The following is a 17,468-nucleotide window of genomic DNA, read 5'->3' as shown; positions in this document are numbered from 1 at the left end:
TACAACATAAATTGGCTCCCGTCCTCAAGATACCTCATCGAAATATAAAAATATTCCAAAATAAACACGGAATAATGGTCCAGAGCAATTTGGATAAGGGATACTCTATATATAAAATTTAGCCCCAAAATAAAACAGTCTGTGCGATGTATTACCATCTAGCATTAGTTTAATCAGTGGGTAGGGTGTGGATAAAGACACTTATGCAACATTAGCACTCTAACATGGTAGCAAACTTGAATTTATTTCAAAAAGTGTTTTTTAAAAATGCTTAAATTGATATCTCCAGCCTGAGTTATCAAATGGTTGGTCTATTACTAAGAAATGTAATTCAAAACAGATGGTATGAGCAAGATGCGCTGAAATACAAAACACAACTAAATCATTTTAGCTTTGCTACATAAAAGTAATTAGCCATTGTTTATTATAGCATGACTGTGGCACTGGATGTGCCAAATTGGATTTGTAGGAAATTTAACCAAATAGATACCGGAGCGGTAAGTGTTAAACTAAACACTGGGGGGGGGGGGGGGGGGGGAGTTGAATAACAAATCGGCACTGCGGAATAACAGTATGACAACAACATAAATCTATGTATCTCATGTACAATATAAAAGCTCTCTCTTGATGTGTTTAGACTCACCTACTCTCTTGGTTCTTGTGAGAGACACCAGTTTTTTTGAGTATTCTCCAGTACCTCTCGGAAGAATGTAGGTAGGTCACTCATTAGGTGCGCTGTTAGTACTGTACATTTGTTAAAATGTAATCCCCCCAGTTAACTAGCGTTAAGTGCAGTTAATTCATCGGCCCCATAGTGCTCTATAAATGCCTAAAAATACCTGCAACTCCCCCCTCCTGCTCATCAGCGTGTCCCCCGTGCACGCCAGTTTTCCGGAGTCCCTTCCCCTCGCCGCCACCAGCGGAAGTGTGTTAAGCGGAAGTGCTGGAATGTGCGTACACAGACCCTCACAGAGTTCCGTTGCCCTGGCAGAAGTGCGTGCATCGGAAACCCTTGGCCGTGCTGCAGGAGACTCACTCAGCGTCCCGTTGTCATGGGGACGTGGGTGAGCAGAAGCACACACTGGTACATGAAAATACAATACATACAAAAATATGAACCTTAAACAAACTAAACAAAACAATACATGGTGACCAATAAGACCCCATGAGTCGGGGGAATAAGCGATAAAAACATGAAACACGCCTTCACCAGAAAAGTTGTATATTTCTTTAAATTCTGTACTCTCACTATTTCTCAATGTGAATCTGTCTATATTATTTTTGTATTCTAGAACTTTTGACCAGCAGCATATAAACAATACAAATAAAGAAACAAGCTTCTCATGTTGCTTTACTAGCTAACCCTGTGTCTTGGACATTTTTTATAATATCCCTCTATATAAACTAAGGGGGTTATTGCAAGGCTGCTAATTTGCAGACTTGTGAGTTCACGAAAACCCTGCCTTGTGAATGGTTGCCTGGGTGCCACCCATTCGCAAGAGCGATTCCCTCGCAGGGCCTGCAAATGGATCTTAAACAGTAACATCCATTCGCAGTCTAGTGGGATCCACCCACATCGTTTGATGGTCGGTGACCATTGAATTATGGCAAAGGTGCACGCATATAAAAGTGACTCAAGTCACTTACATATTCGTGGATGCTCGGGAGGAAGTGGGCGGGCAGCTGACATCTGGAGCTGTCCATTTTACGTTTGGGGCTGAACGAAAGTCCTTTACTGAGCAATTTGGTTTTCCCTGGTGTGAGATGATAAATGTCCTTGTCCAAGGCCCAGTGGGTTTTGACGTCGATTTTGGCCTCGCCCATACCCTCCAACATGACCCATTCCATTAGGTACAAAATGCTCTGTTCCTGAACTTCCCTGCCAGCGGCAGTTGCAGAGGTGAGGCTGCAGCACAGTCCAATATTCAAAAAGGGGAGCCACAACTACAGCCACCCCAAACATCACTGTCCTGGACTCACTGACCCCCCTCTTTTATTATTGAACTGTGCTGGAGCCCCACCTCTGTAACTGCCACTGACAGGGATGTCCAGGAACAGAGCATTTTGTACCTAATGGAATGGGTCATGTTGGAGGGTATGCTCGCCTACGGGTGACTTTCTGCTTTTGGTACTTGTGTATTTTGGCGGCGCCCATCGCATCGCATACCATAACACATACGATGGTATGCGATGCGACGCGATATCGTACGATAGAGCACGATGGCATACAATTTTGAAATTGTATGCCATTGTACATGGCATACGATGCCATACGATGCGATGCGATGCGATTAAACATTGTATAAGCACCCTAATGGGGGACGCGGATACCTTCACAGGTAAACGCGTCCCACGGACACCTGTGAAGCCCGCGAGGGGACGCGTATAACTGTGAAGGTATCCGCGTCCCCTCGCGGGGCTCGCTGCGCTCGCCACGCTTCGGGCTCGGTGGCTCGCTGCGCTCGCCACACTATTCTATTCTCAACTCCACGCCGACGTGGATAGTGGGGGTATGAAAAGGTCGTAGGACGCGTACCGCCGCCCCTCGCGGGCTCGCTGCGATCGCCACGCTTCGGGTTCACGTTTATAGTGGGGGGTGGCGTGGGGGTGCATTTAACATTGTAAGCACCCATTTGGGTGCTCAAAAGCACCCTTTAGGGTGCTTATACGATTTTTGGTCGTATAGGGGGTCAAAATCGCGTCGCATCGCATCGCATGCCATCGGGTGCATGGCATGCGATGCGATGCGATCTGTTCGTCGTACGACGGACATCGGGGGCGCCGCCAAAATACACAAGTACCCTGCTTTTTTTAGGTCTCTTGATGGTTCTGTTCTTGGCCCCTAATAATGGAATTTTTCTTGTCCTGGGATAGTTTTTAGATGTTCCCAACCAAGAATATACACAATGCAATTGGTAGTCCTGCTGTACCTTAATGAGTTTTTGTTTGTGAACTTTATTAGTTCCTTGGTGTAATTATCTAACTGGGTTTGTAATTTATTTAACCAGTTACCTTCCGTGTCAGCAGTTAGAGTAGCTTTGCGCTCTGTGACAAAACTGTTGAATCTTTGTATTGTTCAGCTCAAAACACGGGGGCGGGCTTCACATGTGTCAGGGGGCGGGGCTATGCTCCGTGTCCCAGTACTTTGAAAAAAAAAAGCAAAACATTGTTTTGCTGTTCCATCGATGGAGGGAAACCATCTGGTTCTCCCCCATCGATGGCAAAAGTATTTGACATCGGCCATGAACCATCGATGATTTTGAATTATCGATGGTCGATCGCCATCCCTAATACATACACCCATAGATGGGGATCTATGACCTAAAGGGAATCACAGGAAATAATTATATTTATCAGATGAATATGGGACATGCATCAATTATCATCCCACCTTCATTTACCTGAAACATGTCCAATATGGTCCAAAGTGTATAAATGACCCCTATCCTAGCAGCCATGCCCCTACGGAGCACCATGATGATTGGCCTGTACATACATGTACATACAGAGCTTCATACAGCCTGCTGTGTGCACAGGAAATGTGTGACACCTTAAGCTGCCTAGTGCTACTACTACAATAAGGGGACACTGAGATGTAATACGCACACTGTACATTAGATGGAAATACTGGACAAGAATCATCAGCTTACCGGTAGTTTCCACAATGCCCTCTAGGATGACAACGATTTCAAACTGTTCCGTTTGCATGGATCGCTGAGACAGGTCATAGAAGGGGCTCTTTGCATCAATCACGTGGCAGATTGTTAGCGGAGATACCAGGAAGAGCTGGTCTGCCCCTGTGCTAAATCCTACATCCAGTTCAAGTTGATCGAGAGGGAGGAACTCGCCCTCGGGTGTCTGTCGAGACTAGACAAGCAAACAGAGGAAGAGAGAGAGAAAGACATTATCACCAGGACAGCAGTTTTCATGACAGGCTGACATCACATTACATCACTGCTAACAGCTGACAATTCCAATTACACCAGACACATTCGTTCACTGTGTGTTGGGTTTCATCATTAAACATCTATGGCGGAAATCCTAAACAATTAGGTGCGAAGATTCCTTCAGTTTTGCACGCGCTTCTGCTTCCATGCTACAGTATGTGGCAGTGAAAATAAATAATGCAGGCTCATACATATAGTAAATTCAGGCTACAACCAAGAGGCGAAAAAACATGTGCCGCAGAACACAAAAATGTCCTTCATACACAAATGGTGATCTTAGAGCTAAGTGTTTCATAATTACAATACACTGATTGAATCATCTCTCATGCCCCCTAAAAAAAGGGACAGGGATATGATAGAGTCATCTTTGTTTGCTGACGGTTCAGTGTACACACACACTTTGTTTCATGCACAAAAGTATCACTATACATAAAAGGCTAAATCCTCCTCACCTCTGAGGTGAAAAACCATCAGTGACCACTAGAGGCCACTCAACAAATCAAATTACTCCTTAACAGAAAGTGAAACCAAAATGATCTGTTTCAAACTTTTCACGGGCTTTTAACTAGTTACACATGATATATAATGACCTTCAGGCTCTCTGTTAAGTGTGTATTTGATACATAAATAAATTCTGTGTTTAGACTTAGGCCCCATCCCCAAGATATCTCATTATGGTATGCAAATATTCCAAACTACGGAACAGTACAAAATCCAAAATACTTCTGATCACAAGCATTTCGGATATGGGAGATGCAGCCTGTATCTATAAAACAGATTAGAACTAAATAACCAAAATAAGACGCATTGATTTGTGAAAAGGAGAAATCTGACTTCAGACGATTTCGGCTTGGAGCGACATTTAAAAATGAGAATAGAGGTAATGGTTAGGTCAGTGGTTACCAAACTGTGTGCCTAGGCACCCGGGGGTGCCTCAGGACACTTGCAGGGGAGCCTTGGGTTGGTGGACCAAGATCATTGCACACTGTGTGTATGGGGACCTTTAGGGGGGAAATCCAATTAGCGGCAAAATGCATTGGATGCTTAACAATTTGTGGTTTTTTTGGAATTTTACCGGATGTTTTGCCAATATATATATATATATATATTTTTTTTAACGGACAATCTAATTAGATCGCCCATAAAAAGAAAATTCCCGAAAACAGACAGGTGCACAGGTTCAGTGAAACCTGTGTATCTTTGCATTTTTAAAAAAGGCAGCACTTATCAGCAATTTTGTTTCACCTGCCTGCGCATACACACTATATGATGATAATGCATATTGGTTAAAAATACCAATATCACACATTGGAGCAGATGTATTAAGCCGGGTGAAGAGATAAAGTATAGGTAAAGCAGAAAGTGATAATGCACCAGCCAATTAGCTATGTTTGAAGACAGTTATGAGTTGATTAGCTGGTGCGTTATCACCTTCCACTTTATCTTCACTTTATCTCTTAACCAGGCTTATACCGCTTTCAGACCGCACTCCGAACACGGCTTATTGCCGTGTTCCCGGGCCAAAACACGGGTCACGGTGCGGTCTGAAAAGGCCACCACGGGTCGAGCAACACGGGTGTTTAACCCTGGTAATGACCAGGGTTGAACACGGCTATGACCCGTGTCAAGTGCAGTGTGAACGGGTGCCTGGGTCGAGCGACCCGTGTCCCGTTCACAGTATGGAGGAGGCAGCACTGTCAGCTCCAAGTACTGCTTCCTCCCGAGCCCCCGATGACGCGCCGCCGCCCAGCACCGCCCCATGTGACGTCACCGACTCGGCAATATGCCGTGTCGGTGTCGGAACTTTCAGACAGCATTGCCGTGTTGCTCTGGGGATGGGACCCGTGTCCTAATCCCGTGTGCGACACGGCATTTTCGGTCTGAAAGTAGTATGAATACATCTGTCTTAATATATCATATAGTGTGTACCTAGCTGAGCACAGTAAAAATGGAAGGAACAGACAATATCAGACATATACAGTATAACAATAGTTGGCTATCAGACCACACTAACTTTCACTTATACCCCTTTCAGACTGCACTGAAAACCCAGGTTACTGGGTTGCTGACTTGTTGACCAGAGACGAGGTGCGCTGTGAAAGAACCAAACTTAAGAACCCAGGTTGACCAATCCCAGCAATTTGACTAGGGTTTTAAGAAGGGTAAACCCAGGGGCCTTATTCTGGTGTGAAGGTACCAGAGCTGGTTTGGACCCAGGATCAACATGCCGTGTCCGACCCACCATTGCGATCTGAAAGCAATATTACAGTAATACTATTCCCGTAACACAGGAGCAAAGTTAGGAGAGAACTTTAACTTTTTTATATAAAATTATCCCTGATGCTGGCATCCTTATCCCCCCATGCTGGCATTTATCGGTTGTCTCAGGCATACAAAGCATAATCCCCGAAAAGCAGCCTTGCTAACCCATGGAATTGGGACCTTATCCCGGATCCCATGTGTGATTGTGCAATCACTGTTCAATTTTTATTTGCCAAAAATGGATTGGGGTTAATAGGATACCCTGCGTTGTGTCTTAGTCAAACTGTCAGGTCACACACACACATAAAGCTTGATGAAAGTACTCGCAGGCTAACGGCATTTGCCAAAATACGTGAGTACCCTGCTATAGAAATGGTTGGTATAGTCACCCGTGTCCCATGATAATACGGTTTCCATGTTGAAGTAGATGGACATTCACAATCTGTTCAAGATGTGCACCTTGTTCCTTATTGATTATTATAATATATAGAGGTCATTTAGGGATATTCTACCTAGATGTTTCCTATTGTTAGTGCTTACAGTATGGATCTGTGCTTTTGTATACTGTAGTATTCTATTTGGTCAGTCCAGCAGTGACACTTCTTCCATGTATTTGATGGATTTGGATGTGCCGACAAAATCCATCCATTTTTATATGACAGAGTAACGCAGATATTTCATTGTACTAGAACCAGAGCTGTATTGCCCTAAGCAAAGGTGAATAATGATTTCCCATAGTGCACAGAGAATGGAAGAGTGGCACTCTGTGTTGAATCTCCTAAAAAGAAAAATAAATGCCCTTCAACCAATTTCAAGACAGATCTTCCTCCCCTACCTATTAATAACAACAATAACAACAATAATAAACAATAATATGATAAGACTATACGGTACTTGTTTCCTAGCACGGCGCCCAGATTTTCTACGTACGCTAACGTAGTGAAATCTCATCGCATGGTACGTTTTTACCGTGCAATGTGTGCGATGCATTTTCACGCCCTCCTGTCAGTCAAAACTCCAGAGGCCCCCCCCCCCCCACACTATCCAAGCCACCCCCACTATAAACGCCAAACCTCCACTATCCACGCCACCCCGAAGGGTGGCGAGCACAGCAAGCCCCGCGAGGGGCGGCGGAACGCGTCCTCCGACCTTTTCATACCCCCACTATCCACGTCGGTGTGGAGTTGATTTTAGACAGTGTGGCGATCGAAGCGAGCCACCGAGACCGAAGTGTGGCGAGCACAGCTAGCCCCGCGAGGGGACGCGGATTACTTTACATGTATTGCGATGCAATGCAATTTTCCTATGCAGAATAGCACACTGAGCTATTTGTGTAGTGGGCGCCCTGCTAGGAAACAAGTACCGACTATACTAAACAGCAAGAGGAAAAATAATCTAGAAAATTTAGATTTTAGTTACAGATATTGTCCATGCCTCCAAATTTTATTTAATTGCTTATGTCTTCACCTCTATCATTTCCAAGCTTTATTGAAAGGTATGGGAACACACACCCACACAAATACTAAATGATAGTGGTTATGTAATGGGATGCTAATTCCACTAAGCTTCTTGCAAGTAGGAGCCGAAGGGAATGGAAGTGGTGTAACAACGGCGAAAAGCATCCTAGTAATAAGACCCTATTCAACACACATTGGTTAGAAAATAAGACTGTACTTTAAACCAATATCTTTCTTTTTTCAAGAAACGTTATTCAAATCAAAAAATCCACTTGGAAAAAAAGTGGCGAAGACATTTCTTAGATCTGAGTAGTCATTTCAGGATCACAGCAATTGTCGCATTTGGTGATGATAACAAGCGATTAACCAATGCGTTTCATCTCACGGAGAGTTTATCAGGGGTAAAACCTTATATAAGAGTAATATATTGAAAAGTATAATAACATTCACTTTAGTAAATCCAAGACAGCACAACATCAGAGTGATCAGTGATATGTAACATCTAGGGGGGGAGATTCTCTAAACTAAAAATGCGGTAAAAAAAACATTTATCAGAAGTTTTACCGCATTTTGGGATGCTCTAACCCGAAGGGGGGCATCGCCAGAAAAATCTGGCGATGCCCCATGTAAGAATATCCCGCCCTATATATATATATAAAATCGATAGACATACACAAACATTTTTAGAGAACATGTAATTAAGTTGAGCTAATTTAAAGCAATTATTTGTCTTTGTGCTAAGATAACCATCTGCCATAATTATCTATATTGTGTCCATATTGCATGTGTCATATGGGATTTAATCATTCATTCATCATAACAGCCCAAAAGGGTCTGCTTGGCTCCTATATTTAATATGTAGAAAATGCAGTTTGTTTTATTGTTTTCCACTATAAGAACACAATTCCTGAAAAATACATTGCTAGCTCAGAGCCCTCATCAGTGTGTCCTTCCAAATGATTCATACTCCGCCTGCCTTTAAGCATTGTATAACTATATTGATTCAGTGAATCTGGAACATTTCTGGATATATAGGAAAATCACCTCTGGCAATGAGTTATAAGGAAAACGGATGTCTCAATGAATACATTTTATGCTAACTGAAAAAAAAAAAAAAAAGAATGGAAGAAAAATGAAATGGGCGCTTTCGTTTTTCAACAACATTTTTTGATTACTGTTAAAAAAAAGCATTTAGCTTTGTAGAATTTAAATGTTGGTAGCTTATAAATATGTATAATATTTATAAACTCCACACAGACTTAGGCATTCATCCACACTCACCCCACTTATCTAAGAAATAAAGACGCGTACAACTGAATGGGCTTAAAGGGGACGGCTTATTTATTTTGAGCAGGGGCGGCCTATTTGAATCTAACTAAAATTTATGTCCCTGCTCTAACTAAGGTGGCGGGCAAAGAACGGCATGCAAAATAAATAACATTGCTGGAAAATAACAAAGTAATAAAAATAACAAACTCCGGATCTAAGGGCCAATTGCCCTTAATTGCCAAGGACCGGCCACCTGCCAGCGTCCAAGACAACGGCTCAATTATGAAGCGGACTTTTCAAAAGGGGCCAATTGCCCTTAAGGCCAGGGGGTTGACCTTCTGCTTCTGCCCCTGACCTCGCAAATAGCACTAAGGCAGAGCTCACCACTCTGCCCGAGTCATCAAAAAATTGGGCCATCTGCCCTAAACTACAAATGTCCGCAAGAATTTATGCTATCCGAAGTAGATGATCGTTAAGGTCGAGATGTGGGCCCACCTGGATCGGTGATGCCCACATCCCGACATCAACCACCAGCTAAGTGTACATACAGCTCTAATTTAATTACCGTTCTTTCCGCCAAGACAAAATAAGCCGACAACAACTAAACGAATAATGCATACGACTTCTCAACAGCTAATTCTGACTAATAATTGGGGCGGGCGGGAGGGCAACGTTTCCTGAAGCAAGAGGCAGAATCTTCTGGAAGCAAGAACATCACCCCATCAATCTCCACCTCTGACCTCAACCAGCCTATCCTGAACCGTCATTCAAATCAGCCAACCCGTCAATCAAGACAAGCCGAACCCCCAGGCCCAGATCAAGTGTGTGAGCTAAGGATTCCTGCCAATAGCCAGGTGAGTTTATGCTGCTTTCAGCCAGACAAGCTGGCTTCTACAGTCTTAAACTCCACACAGACTTAGGCATTCATCCACACTCACCCCACTTATCTAAGAAATAAAGACGCGTACAACTGAATGGGCTTAAAGGGGACGGCTTATTTATTTTGAGCAGGGGCGGCCTATTTGAATCTAACTAAAATTTATGTCCCTGCTCTAACTAAGGTGGCGGGCAAAGAAGGGCATGCAAAATAAATAACATTGCTGGAAAATAACAAAGTAATAAAAATAACAAACTCCGGATCTAAGGGCCAATTGCCCTTAATTGCCAAGGACCGGCCACCTGCCAGCGTCCAAGACAACGGCTCAATTATGAAGCGGACTTTTCAAAAGGGGCCAATTGCCCTTAAGGCCAGGGGGTTGACCTTCTGCTTCTGCCCCTGACCTCGCAAATAGCACTAAGGCAGAGCTCACCACTCTGCCCGAGTCATCAAAAAATTGGGCCATCTGCCCTAAACTACAAATGTCCGCAAGAATTTATGCTATCCGAAGTAGATGATCGTTAAGGTCGAGATGTGGGCCCACCTGGATCGGTGATGCCCACATCCCGACATCAACCACCAGCTAAGTGTACATACAGCTCTAATTTAATTACCGTTCTTTCCGCCATATCAGTTCAACTTGAACTGACCCGCCACCAACCTAATTCCAAATACTCCCTCAGCTAAACCTCTACACTTCTCAATGCGTCTATTAAATTCTGGAAAAACAAATCCATCCCGACTAAAGAGAGGTGCACCCCATCCGGTCTGTACAGGGTCTCGTTTCTAAAGGATATGGCCTCGTGCCTGACGACCACTCCGCCCTCCGTTACTATAGCCCTGCCAACTACGGAATTGATCTGCCTACGTACCAAATCAATGGCGCCCGGATTGAGTGCATCTCTCCAAACCCTCCTAGGTATAATCTCTGACCAGAAGAAACGGCAAAATCTCCATTCTCTGATCAGGTCCAGCAATAAATTCCTAATCTCAAATCGAATATTGAGACCGGAATTATGCGTGAGGTCGTTGCCCCCCAAGTGGATGATGACAAAAATTGGGTATCCAAACGCCCTAACTGACTCATCCAAGAGACCCCTCAACGCGGACCACCGCATACCTCTACGCCCCAGCCAACGGATAAATCGCGTCTCAGGGAAACGTTCCGTATCCGTGGTGACCTGGGACAAGGACAACCAATAAATAAATGAATGTCCCACCATCCAAATCATATTGGTGTCCAAGCGTTGACCTGTAAGTTGAAATGATATATACCGTTAGAAAATTTGAAATAATGGCAAACATCTGGCAACATTTTAAAGGGGGTCCCGGGAGATTCCCTTAAAGGTGATTTTGCAGTTCTATATTAAATTGTTGATAACTAATAGGAATGTGATTTAGGTGATCTATTTAAGACTAATTTGATTATTGACCCACTTGAATTATGTATAATCCCTACCTGTTGTTCCTTATTCTACGGTGGGGGGGGGGGGGGGGGGGGGGTCACCCGATTTGACTTGAGGCAAAAAACACAAATCTTCCACCAGTTGGCTAGAGCCTAATTTAAGACTGGTGATAACAAAAAAAATTCCTCAAGGCCCCTCAAACACTAAAGCGTGTTTGGGCGAGCGGCTACTCCTCAAATGGGCTCACTGGATTATGTCGGCCTGATGTATCGCTTAAATGCACCAGACCGCCATCTTCCGAGTGCTCGTATGTCGACCTGAGACCAACCCGCCGCAGCGGCTGCCGAAGCGGCGCCGATACGAAAAGAGTGTGTCCCAAAGTCGGCTGGAGAAAGACCCTGATGCAATATACAGCGCCTGAAAACCGACCTGAACTGGAAGTTAGTAAGTGGGGACCCGTCAATGTGCATCAGCCAGGCCCCGGGCAATTGAGGCCGCAACTCCACGTAAGCCAGAGCCGCCGCCACCGGACAGATCCGGCGGTCGCCACTCCGACCCAAATGGACCCACTGCCCCCTGCCCGCTACATCGGTCTTTGAGCGCTGAATCTTGCACCATAAACCGTCGTGGTGCACGTCGACGTGGCCGAACAGCATAGGCGAGGGAGATGCCCTGGTTGCGGACACCAACTCGCCTACCCTGAACGCCCCATGGAAAGCCATGGCAAAGGCCAACCTGAAAAGTCGAACCTCGTAATCGTTTGAGCAAATTACTCTTAGGGACCTCGAGATTCGACGCAACAGGCTGGCATCAATCGGCCGTCGCCTGTCGGGCAAAACCGGCCTGGCTCTGGCCCATCCCTTTAGCATCCTGGAAAGCAAGAAAGACTTGGTGATGTCTCTCTTCCCACCAAGACGCAAAAAGAATGATATGCCTGCCAGAGAGCGTCCAACAAAACTTCTGGACTTACCCTCCGTGTACAGGCTCCATACATAGGCATTAATAAGACGCTTATAGCTCTTACCTGTGCCACCCTGTTCAAGCATGAACTCGCTCCAGCGCTCCCATGAGGCCAGATAAGCTCTAAATGTTGCTGGCGCTAGCGACCGCAGGGCCAGCTCCTCTACCCCTCCAGAGGCACCTGCCATAAAAAAGATGGACATTGTTCACCATACTTCTGGGCTAACGGCACAAGTTGCCTGAATCTTACCCATTCGAAACGGGACAATGCATCTGCTACTTCATTAAGTACGCCTGGGACGTGCTTGGCTCGCAACGTAATATTGTTCGCCAAGCACATCAACACTATCCGTGCTAGAATGCGCAAAACTGGGAGAGAGGTTGACCTTAGTTGTGTAATGGATTGGACCACCCCTAAGTTATCACACCAAAAGACAACCTCCCTGTTTCCCAATTCTGCGCCCCAGAGCTCTAAGGCGACCATTATTGGAAATATTTCCAATAATAGCATATTCTTGGTCATGCCGTCTCGTGCCCAAGATTCGGGCCAAGCCTCTGCGCACCAACGTCCCGCATAAAATGCGCCGAATCCGGAAGATCCTGCGGCATCTGTATATAATTCCAACTCCGCATTTGCAACGGCTGGAGCTTGCCATATGCATATGCCGTTGAAATTATCCAGAAACATTTCCCACACTTTCAGATCCCTCTTCATTTCTGAAGATAGACGTAGAAAATGGTGGGGTTTGCGAATCCCGACGGTCGCTCGCTGCAGCTTTCTACAAAATATTTTGCCCATGGGTATTACTCTACGTGCGAAATTAAACAGGCCCAATAAAGATTGAGCCTGTCTAAGTGTTAACTTAGCAGCCGCGATGGCATAAGTTATTTCGTCATGTAACCGGTGTACTTTATCTAGTGGAAGTTTACACAGACCTTGCTCGGAATCAATTTCAATTCCGAGGTACACCAAATCAGTAGTAGGTCCCTCGGTTTTTTCCCCTGCCACGGGAACCCCGAAATCCCTAAATAACTCAAGCGCTGCTTCTAGTAAACTCAGGCACAGGTCAGAATTTGGAGGACCCACTAAAAGAAAGTCGTCCAAATAATGAGTAATGCTGTCAACTCCCGACACTTCCTGCAGGCACCACTGCAAAAATGTGCTGAAGCGCTCAAAATAAGCACATGAAATGGAGCAACCCATGGGCAAACATTTATCTATGTAAAAGCCCCCATTTAATTTAAATCCCATGTACCGAAATGCGTTCTTATGCAAAGGTAATAGTCTAAAAGCTGATTCAACATCCAATTTGCACATGAGGGCGCCAGGACCAATTTTTTTAATGATGTCTATAGCATCCTCAAATAAACAATAATTAACTGTGCATAATTCATCGTCGATGGCGTCATTGACAGACGACCCTCTTGGACAAGAAAGATGCTGAATCAGCCTGAACTTTCCCTTAACTTTTTTGGGAACCACCCCAATAGGGGACAAAATTAGTCCCTCAACTGGTGGTGTTGCAAACGGGCCTGCCATGCGACCTAGTTTTACCTCGGCTTCAACTTTTTGTGATATTATGTCAGGGTGTTCCATGGCCGAGCGTAAGTTTCCCTTACTACCCGTACGAATTGGAGCGGAAACAGGTAATTGAAAACCCTCTGAAAATCCGGACTGCAAAAATATTGCTCCATCTCTGTCCGGATACCGTTCGAGCCATGGTAACATCCTGACCAACACAATTGGAGTTGGGGCTCTATCCAACGACAGGTGCCGCTGGACCGTGGCTTTGTTTCGTCGTGGACTGAGCCCCAGCTCCCCCACCAGTTGGAGGTTTTGTGCAATCCTTGATTGCGTGTTGACCTCCGCATCTGATACAAAGGTGCCGAAAACGACACCGGTTACCCAGGTTGCATTGCCCATTATTAAATGAGTAGCACCTACCATGGCCATGTTTCGTATTACTTCCCTTATTAATATTATTGTAAGGCCTGCTCCCATACTGCCTTACCCACCCCTTATTCTCAGGAGCCCTAATAGGTGTAGCCGATTCGGCAACTTCGCCGTATAATTCTACGTCTTTCTTACCAAAATCGTACACCTCCCGGCCATGCTGTTTCCTCCTAAACTCTTCGTCATAGACCCGCCAACCGGGACCGACGTATGAGGTGTAGAGTTTATGAATAAGGAACTGGTATCTCACCAGGTTCACATATTCATCTGGATGCGTCTCTAAGTAACAGGCCGCAAAAATTAGTATGCCTCTTACCCAGTTGTTATAAGTGCGAAATGCATCCTCGCTAGCGGGTCCTTTTTTCCTTGCGGCTAGAAGGGCCCGCCTATCCTTGCTTGTTAAAGCAAAGATATCTACATAGCGCCCCTTTCTGATCCTATCTCTAGCCCTAGGGCGCAAACCCCGCTTAACAGCGGTGTTCGCGCACTGCACTGCATCAGACTCAACCGATACGTTGGAGGACCCGGAGCTCTGGGACCTATATTCCCTACGCCTCTTCCGCCTTCGTCTCCTCACGACGCCGTCCGAAGATGACTTATCCTCGGAAGACGTCGATGCTAATGAGGAATCAGAGGTTTCATTTCTGCGCCGTCTCTTACGAGACTTTGCAGATCTTTTCCGCTTAGCTTTCCTCTCTACCGATGAATCCTCTGACCCCCCACTGCTGGACCCTGTATTATCATTCCCAGTCCAGTCAGGATCATTTGTGGACTCACCAGTATCAGATGATGCTGCCCTCCTTCTTCTACGATCACTTCCTCCTCGGCTTGAAGAATGTCCTTCCATGGTTCGCTCGGCGGAATCCTGACCTGTCAATAGAGGTTCGTTAACCACCCCCATCACGGTTGGGACATTCGGCGATACCCTTTCAGCAGAGGAAATGACATTGTCCCCTCGCGCCGCAGCAATAGTTGGAGCTATTGCTTTGGCTATGAGGTCAGATACTGACTCCAAAGTTGCCGGATGGTCAGTTTCCCCCTGCCCACCTGTCCCGGTGGTTAACAGAGGAGCCACTGCCGACACCACCGCCGCGCATATAGATGTAAGCGCCGATGCGTCTAATGACACGGTGTTACCCTCTGTGTTCCTCCCTGCAACCGCGTCTGCATATGAGCGACCCGGTTGCGTCCTGGCCCCTTGTGGTGCCATATTGGTCTCCCTAGCCTTCTCCGCGACCAACCTTCTCCTCGCTGTCCGTCTAGATCTGGCGTTAGATTTTCTAACTTCCTCGACCGGATTCATTCCTGAATCACTTTGCAAGTCCCTTTCACTAACCCCGCCTTCTTCGTTTGAACCAGCAAATGGGGCTTGCTCTTGCGTACCGGATTCACTGCTCTGCGAATCCACTTCATCTGAATCGCCGCATGATGATAAGGATTCAGCCGAATCCTCGCTATCATCCTGCCACGTAGCTACGGCCGACTTAAACATTTCAAATTCGGCATGAGTTAACTTATGTCTCATGTCCTCAATAAATTTCCCCCTGGGGTTGCTATTACAATTAATGCCACCAGATGGCGCTGCTGCTGCATTGCCATTTCTTCCTTTTTTATGGGACCTCCTGCAATTCCCCCTTCCTCCAGCAGAGGGCGCTCCAGGCATAGAAGTGCCTGCAACACCCTCCTAACTGTGGTACGTTTCACCCCTGCGGCCATTTCTATTCTTTCCACTATCTAACCCCTTAGCTACCTTGTTCCTAGGTACTGCTTTACCTTTATTATGAAGTGGGCGCGCACCAGTCCTCTGACCGTTGCGCTGTGCCCCTTCTTTTACACCAGCCCTCCCTGTATCTACTGCGGCAGCGACAGGCCTAGCGCCTGTGCTCCGCTTATTAAACCTGCTGGCTGCTGCGTCTGGGGAGACGGACGCCGGCACTGACGCCGGCGTCCCCGCCGCTCTCCCCCTTTTTCCTGCCTTCATCTGGCTGCTGCCCGCTCGGCGCCCAGCCCCAGCCGCCTCCCCCGCTGCGGTGGATGTTTCAGGCCTAGCGCCTGAGCTCCGCCGCGTGACGCGGCGAGGCACAGTGGGGACGGGCGCCGGCTCACAAACCCCATCCGTTCGCCCCCTTGCCCGTGATTGACGTGGGCGGGCTGCCGGAGGGATTCCTGAGCCTCCGGCAGCACCGCCACGCCGCCCTGACCTGCCGGGCAGACGCTTGCTAACCGCCGGAGCGGGCGGTCCGGCCTGCGCTCCGGCAGCCCTCCGTCTGGGAGAAGGGGATAATCCCCTCTCACCACCCCTGGACGGAGGCCTGGCTCTGGGCCTATTCGTTTGTACAGGGTCACCAAGCGCAGCGTATCTAGCGGGAGCCCCCGCAGTGCGCTTAGGCCTTGGTGACATGTTAGGATAGATATAGAAAAAGGGGAAGGTATTTAAAGTGGTGAATATAGGTTAGCAGTGATAGTATAGATAACTGGGGTGAAAGTGAAAAGAGATGGGTATAGAGAATATAGAAAGATTAGGAGAGAAATAAGAAGGAAATATAGAATATCGGTGACAGTTATTAATAATAATGTCTTTGTACTCAACAGTCCTCCTCAACGTTTCCTGAAGCAAGAGGCAGAATCTTCTGGAAGCAAGAACATCACCCCATCAATCTCCACCTCTGACCTCAACCAGCCTATCCTGAACCGTCATTCAAATCAGCCAACCCGTCAATCAAGACAAGCCGAACCCCCAGGCCCAGATCAAGTGTGTGAGCTAAGGATTCCTGCCAATAGCCAGGTGAGTTTATGCTGCTTTCAGCCAGACAAGCTGGCTTCTACAGTCTTTTTTTTACTATAAGATGTTGTTTGTTCTTCCCTGTAGCATTCATTAATGTCAATTGTCCTTAAAATAATAGATGTTTGCCATTTTTACACATTTATCCACACAGTTCTTAGCAACATTTGTGTACCTTATGTGCTTTATGTATTAATATATTTATTTAATTATTTAGAGAGAATTTAAAAGGATAAAAAAAAAAGGTTTGAATCAAAGAAGGAATATGGCATGGTGCGCATCAAACACCTGTACAAATTTAGATGTAACAGTCCTGTGGTGGAAATTTTGGGGGGATACGGTCATTGGGTTGACACTAGGGTTGCCAATCCCGGAGCATTTTTCAATCCCGGAATTCGGGATTGAAAAATGCCCAATCCCGGGATTCCCGGGATTGGCTTCCCTAATTAAAAAACCCGCCCCGGCCGCCCCGCATATTTACTTACATGTGCGGTGCGGCCGGGAGGGTGGTCGGTGAAGTTGGGAGGGTAGGCGGGCGATTACTGATGCCGGGC

At 46.2% G+C, this 17,468-nt stretch overlaps 2 protein-coding genes across 2 annotated transcripts in view; both read right to left on the bottom strand.

Annotated features, from left to right (window-relative positions):
- KCNJ3 (potassium inwardly rectifying channel subfamily J member 3) overlaps positions 1–17,468 on the bottom strand; it is a 237,086-nt gene that overhangs the window by 194,539 nt on the left and 25,079 nt on the right. The window contains exon 2 of the mRNA XM_083154072.1: positions 3,651–3,867. Within this exon, the coding sequence (XP_083010198.1) occupies positions 3,651–3,867 (217 nt within the window). The remainder of the gene's footprint in view (positions 1–3,650; positions 3,868–17,468) is intronic.
- Positions 11,314–15,657, bottom strand: LOC146020432 (uncharacterized). Its single transcript, XM_083153564.1, has 2 exons — positions 14,910–15,657; positions 11,314–12,359 (listed from the first exon to the last, which is right to left on the bottom strand). The coding sequence occupies exons 1-2, from the start codon at positions 15,655–15,657 to the stop codon at positions 11,470–11,472; spliced, it is 1,638 nt and encodes a 545-aa protein (XP_083009690.1). The 3' UTR covers positions 11,314–11,469.

This window comes from Crinia signifera, chromosome 7, assembly GCF_055691185.1.
Source record: "Crinia signifera chromosome 7, ASM5569118v1, whole genome shotgun sequence".
Taxonomy (NCBI): domain Eukaryota; kingdom Metazoa; phylum Chordata; class Amphibia; order Anura; family Myobatrachidae; genus Crinia; species Crinia signifera.
This window is presented reverse-complemented; position numbering and strand designations above follow the sequence as displayed.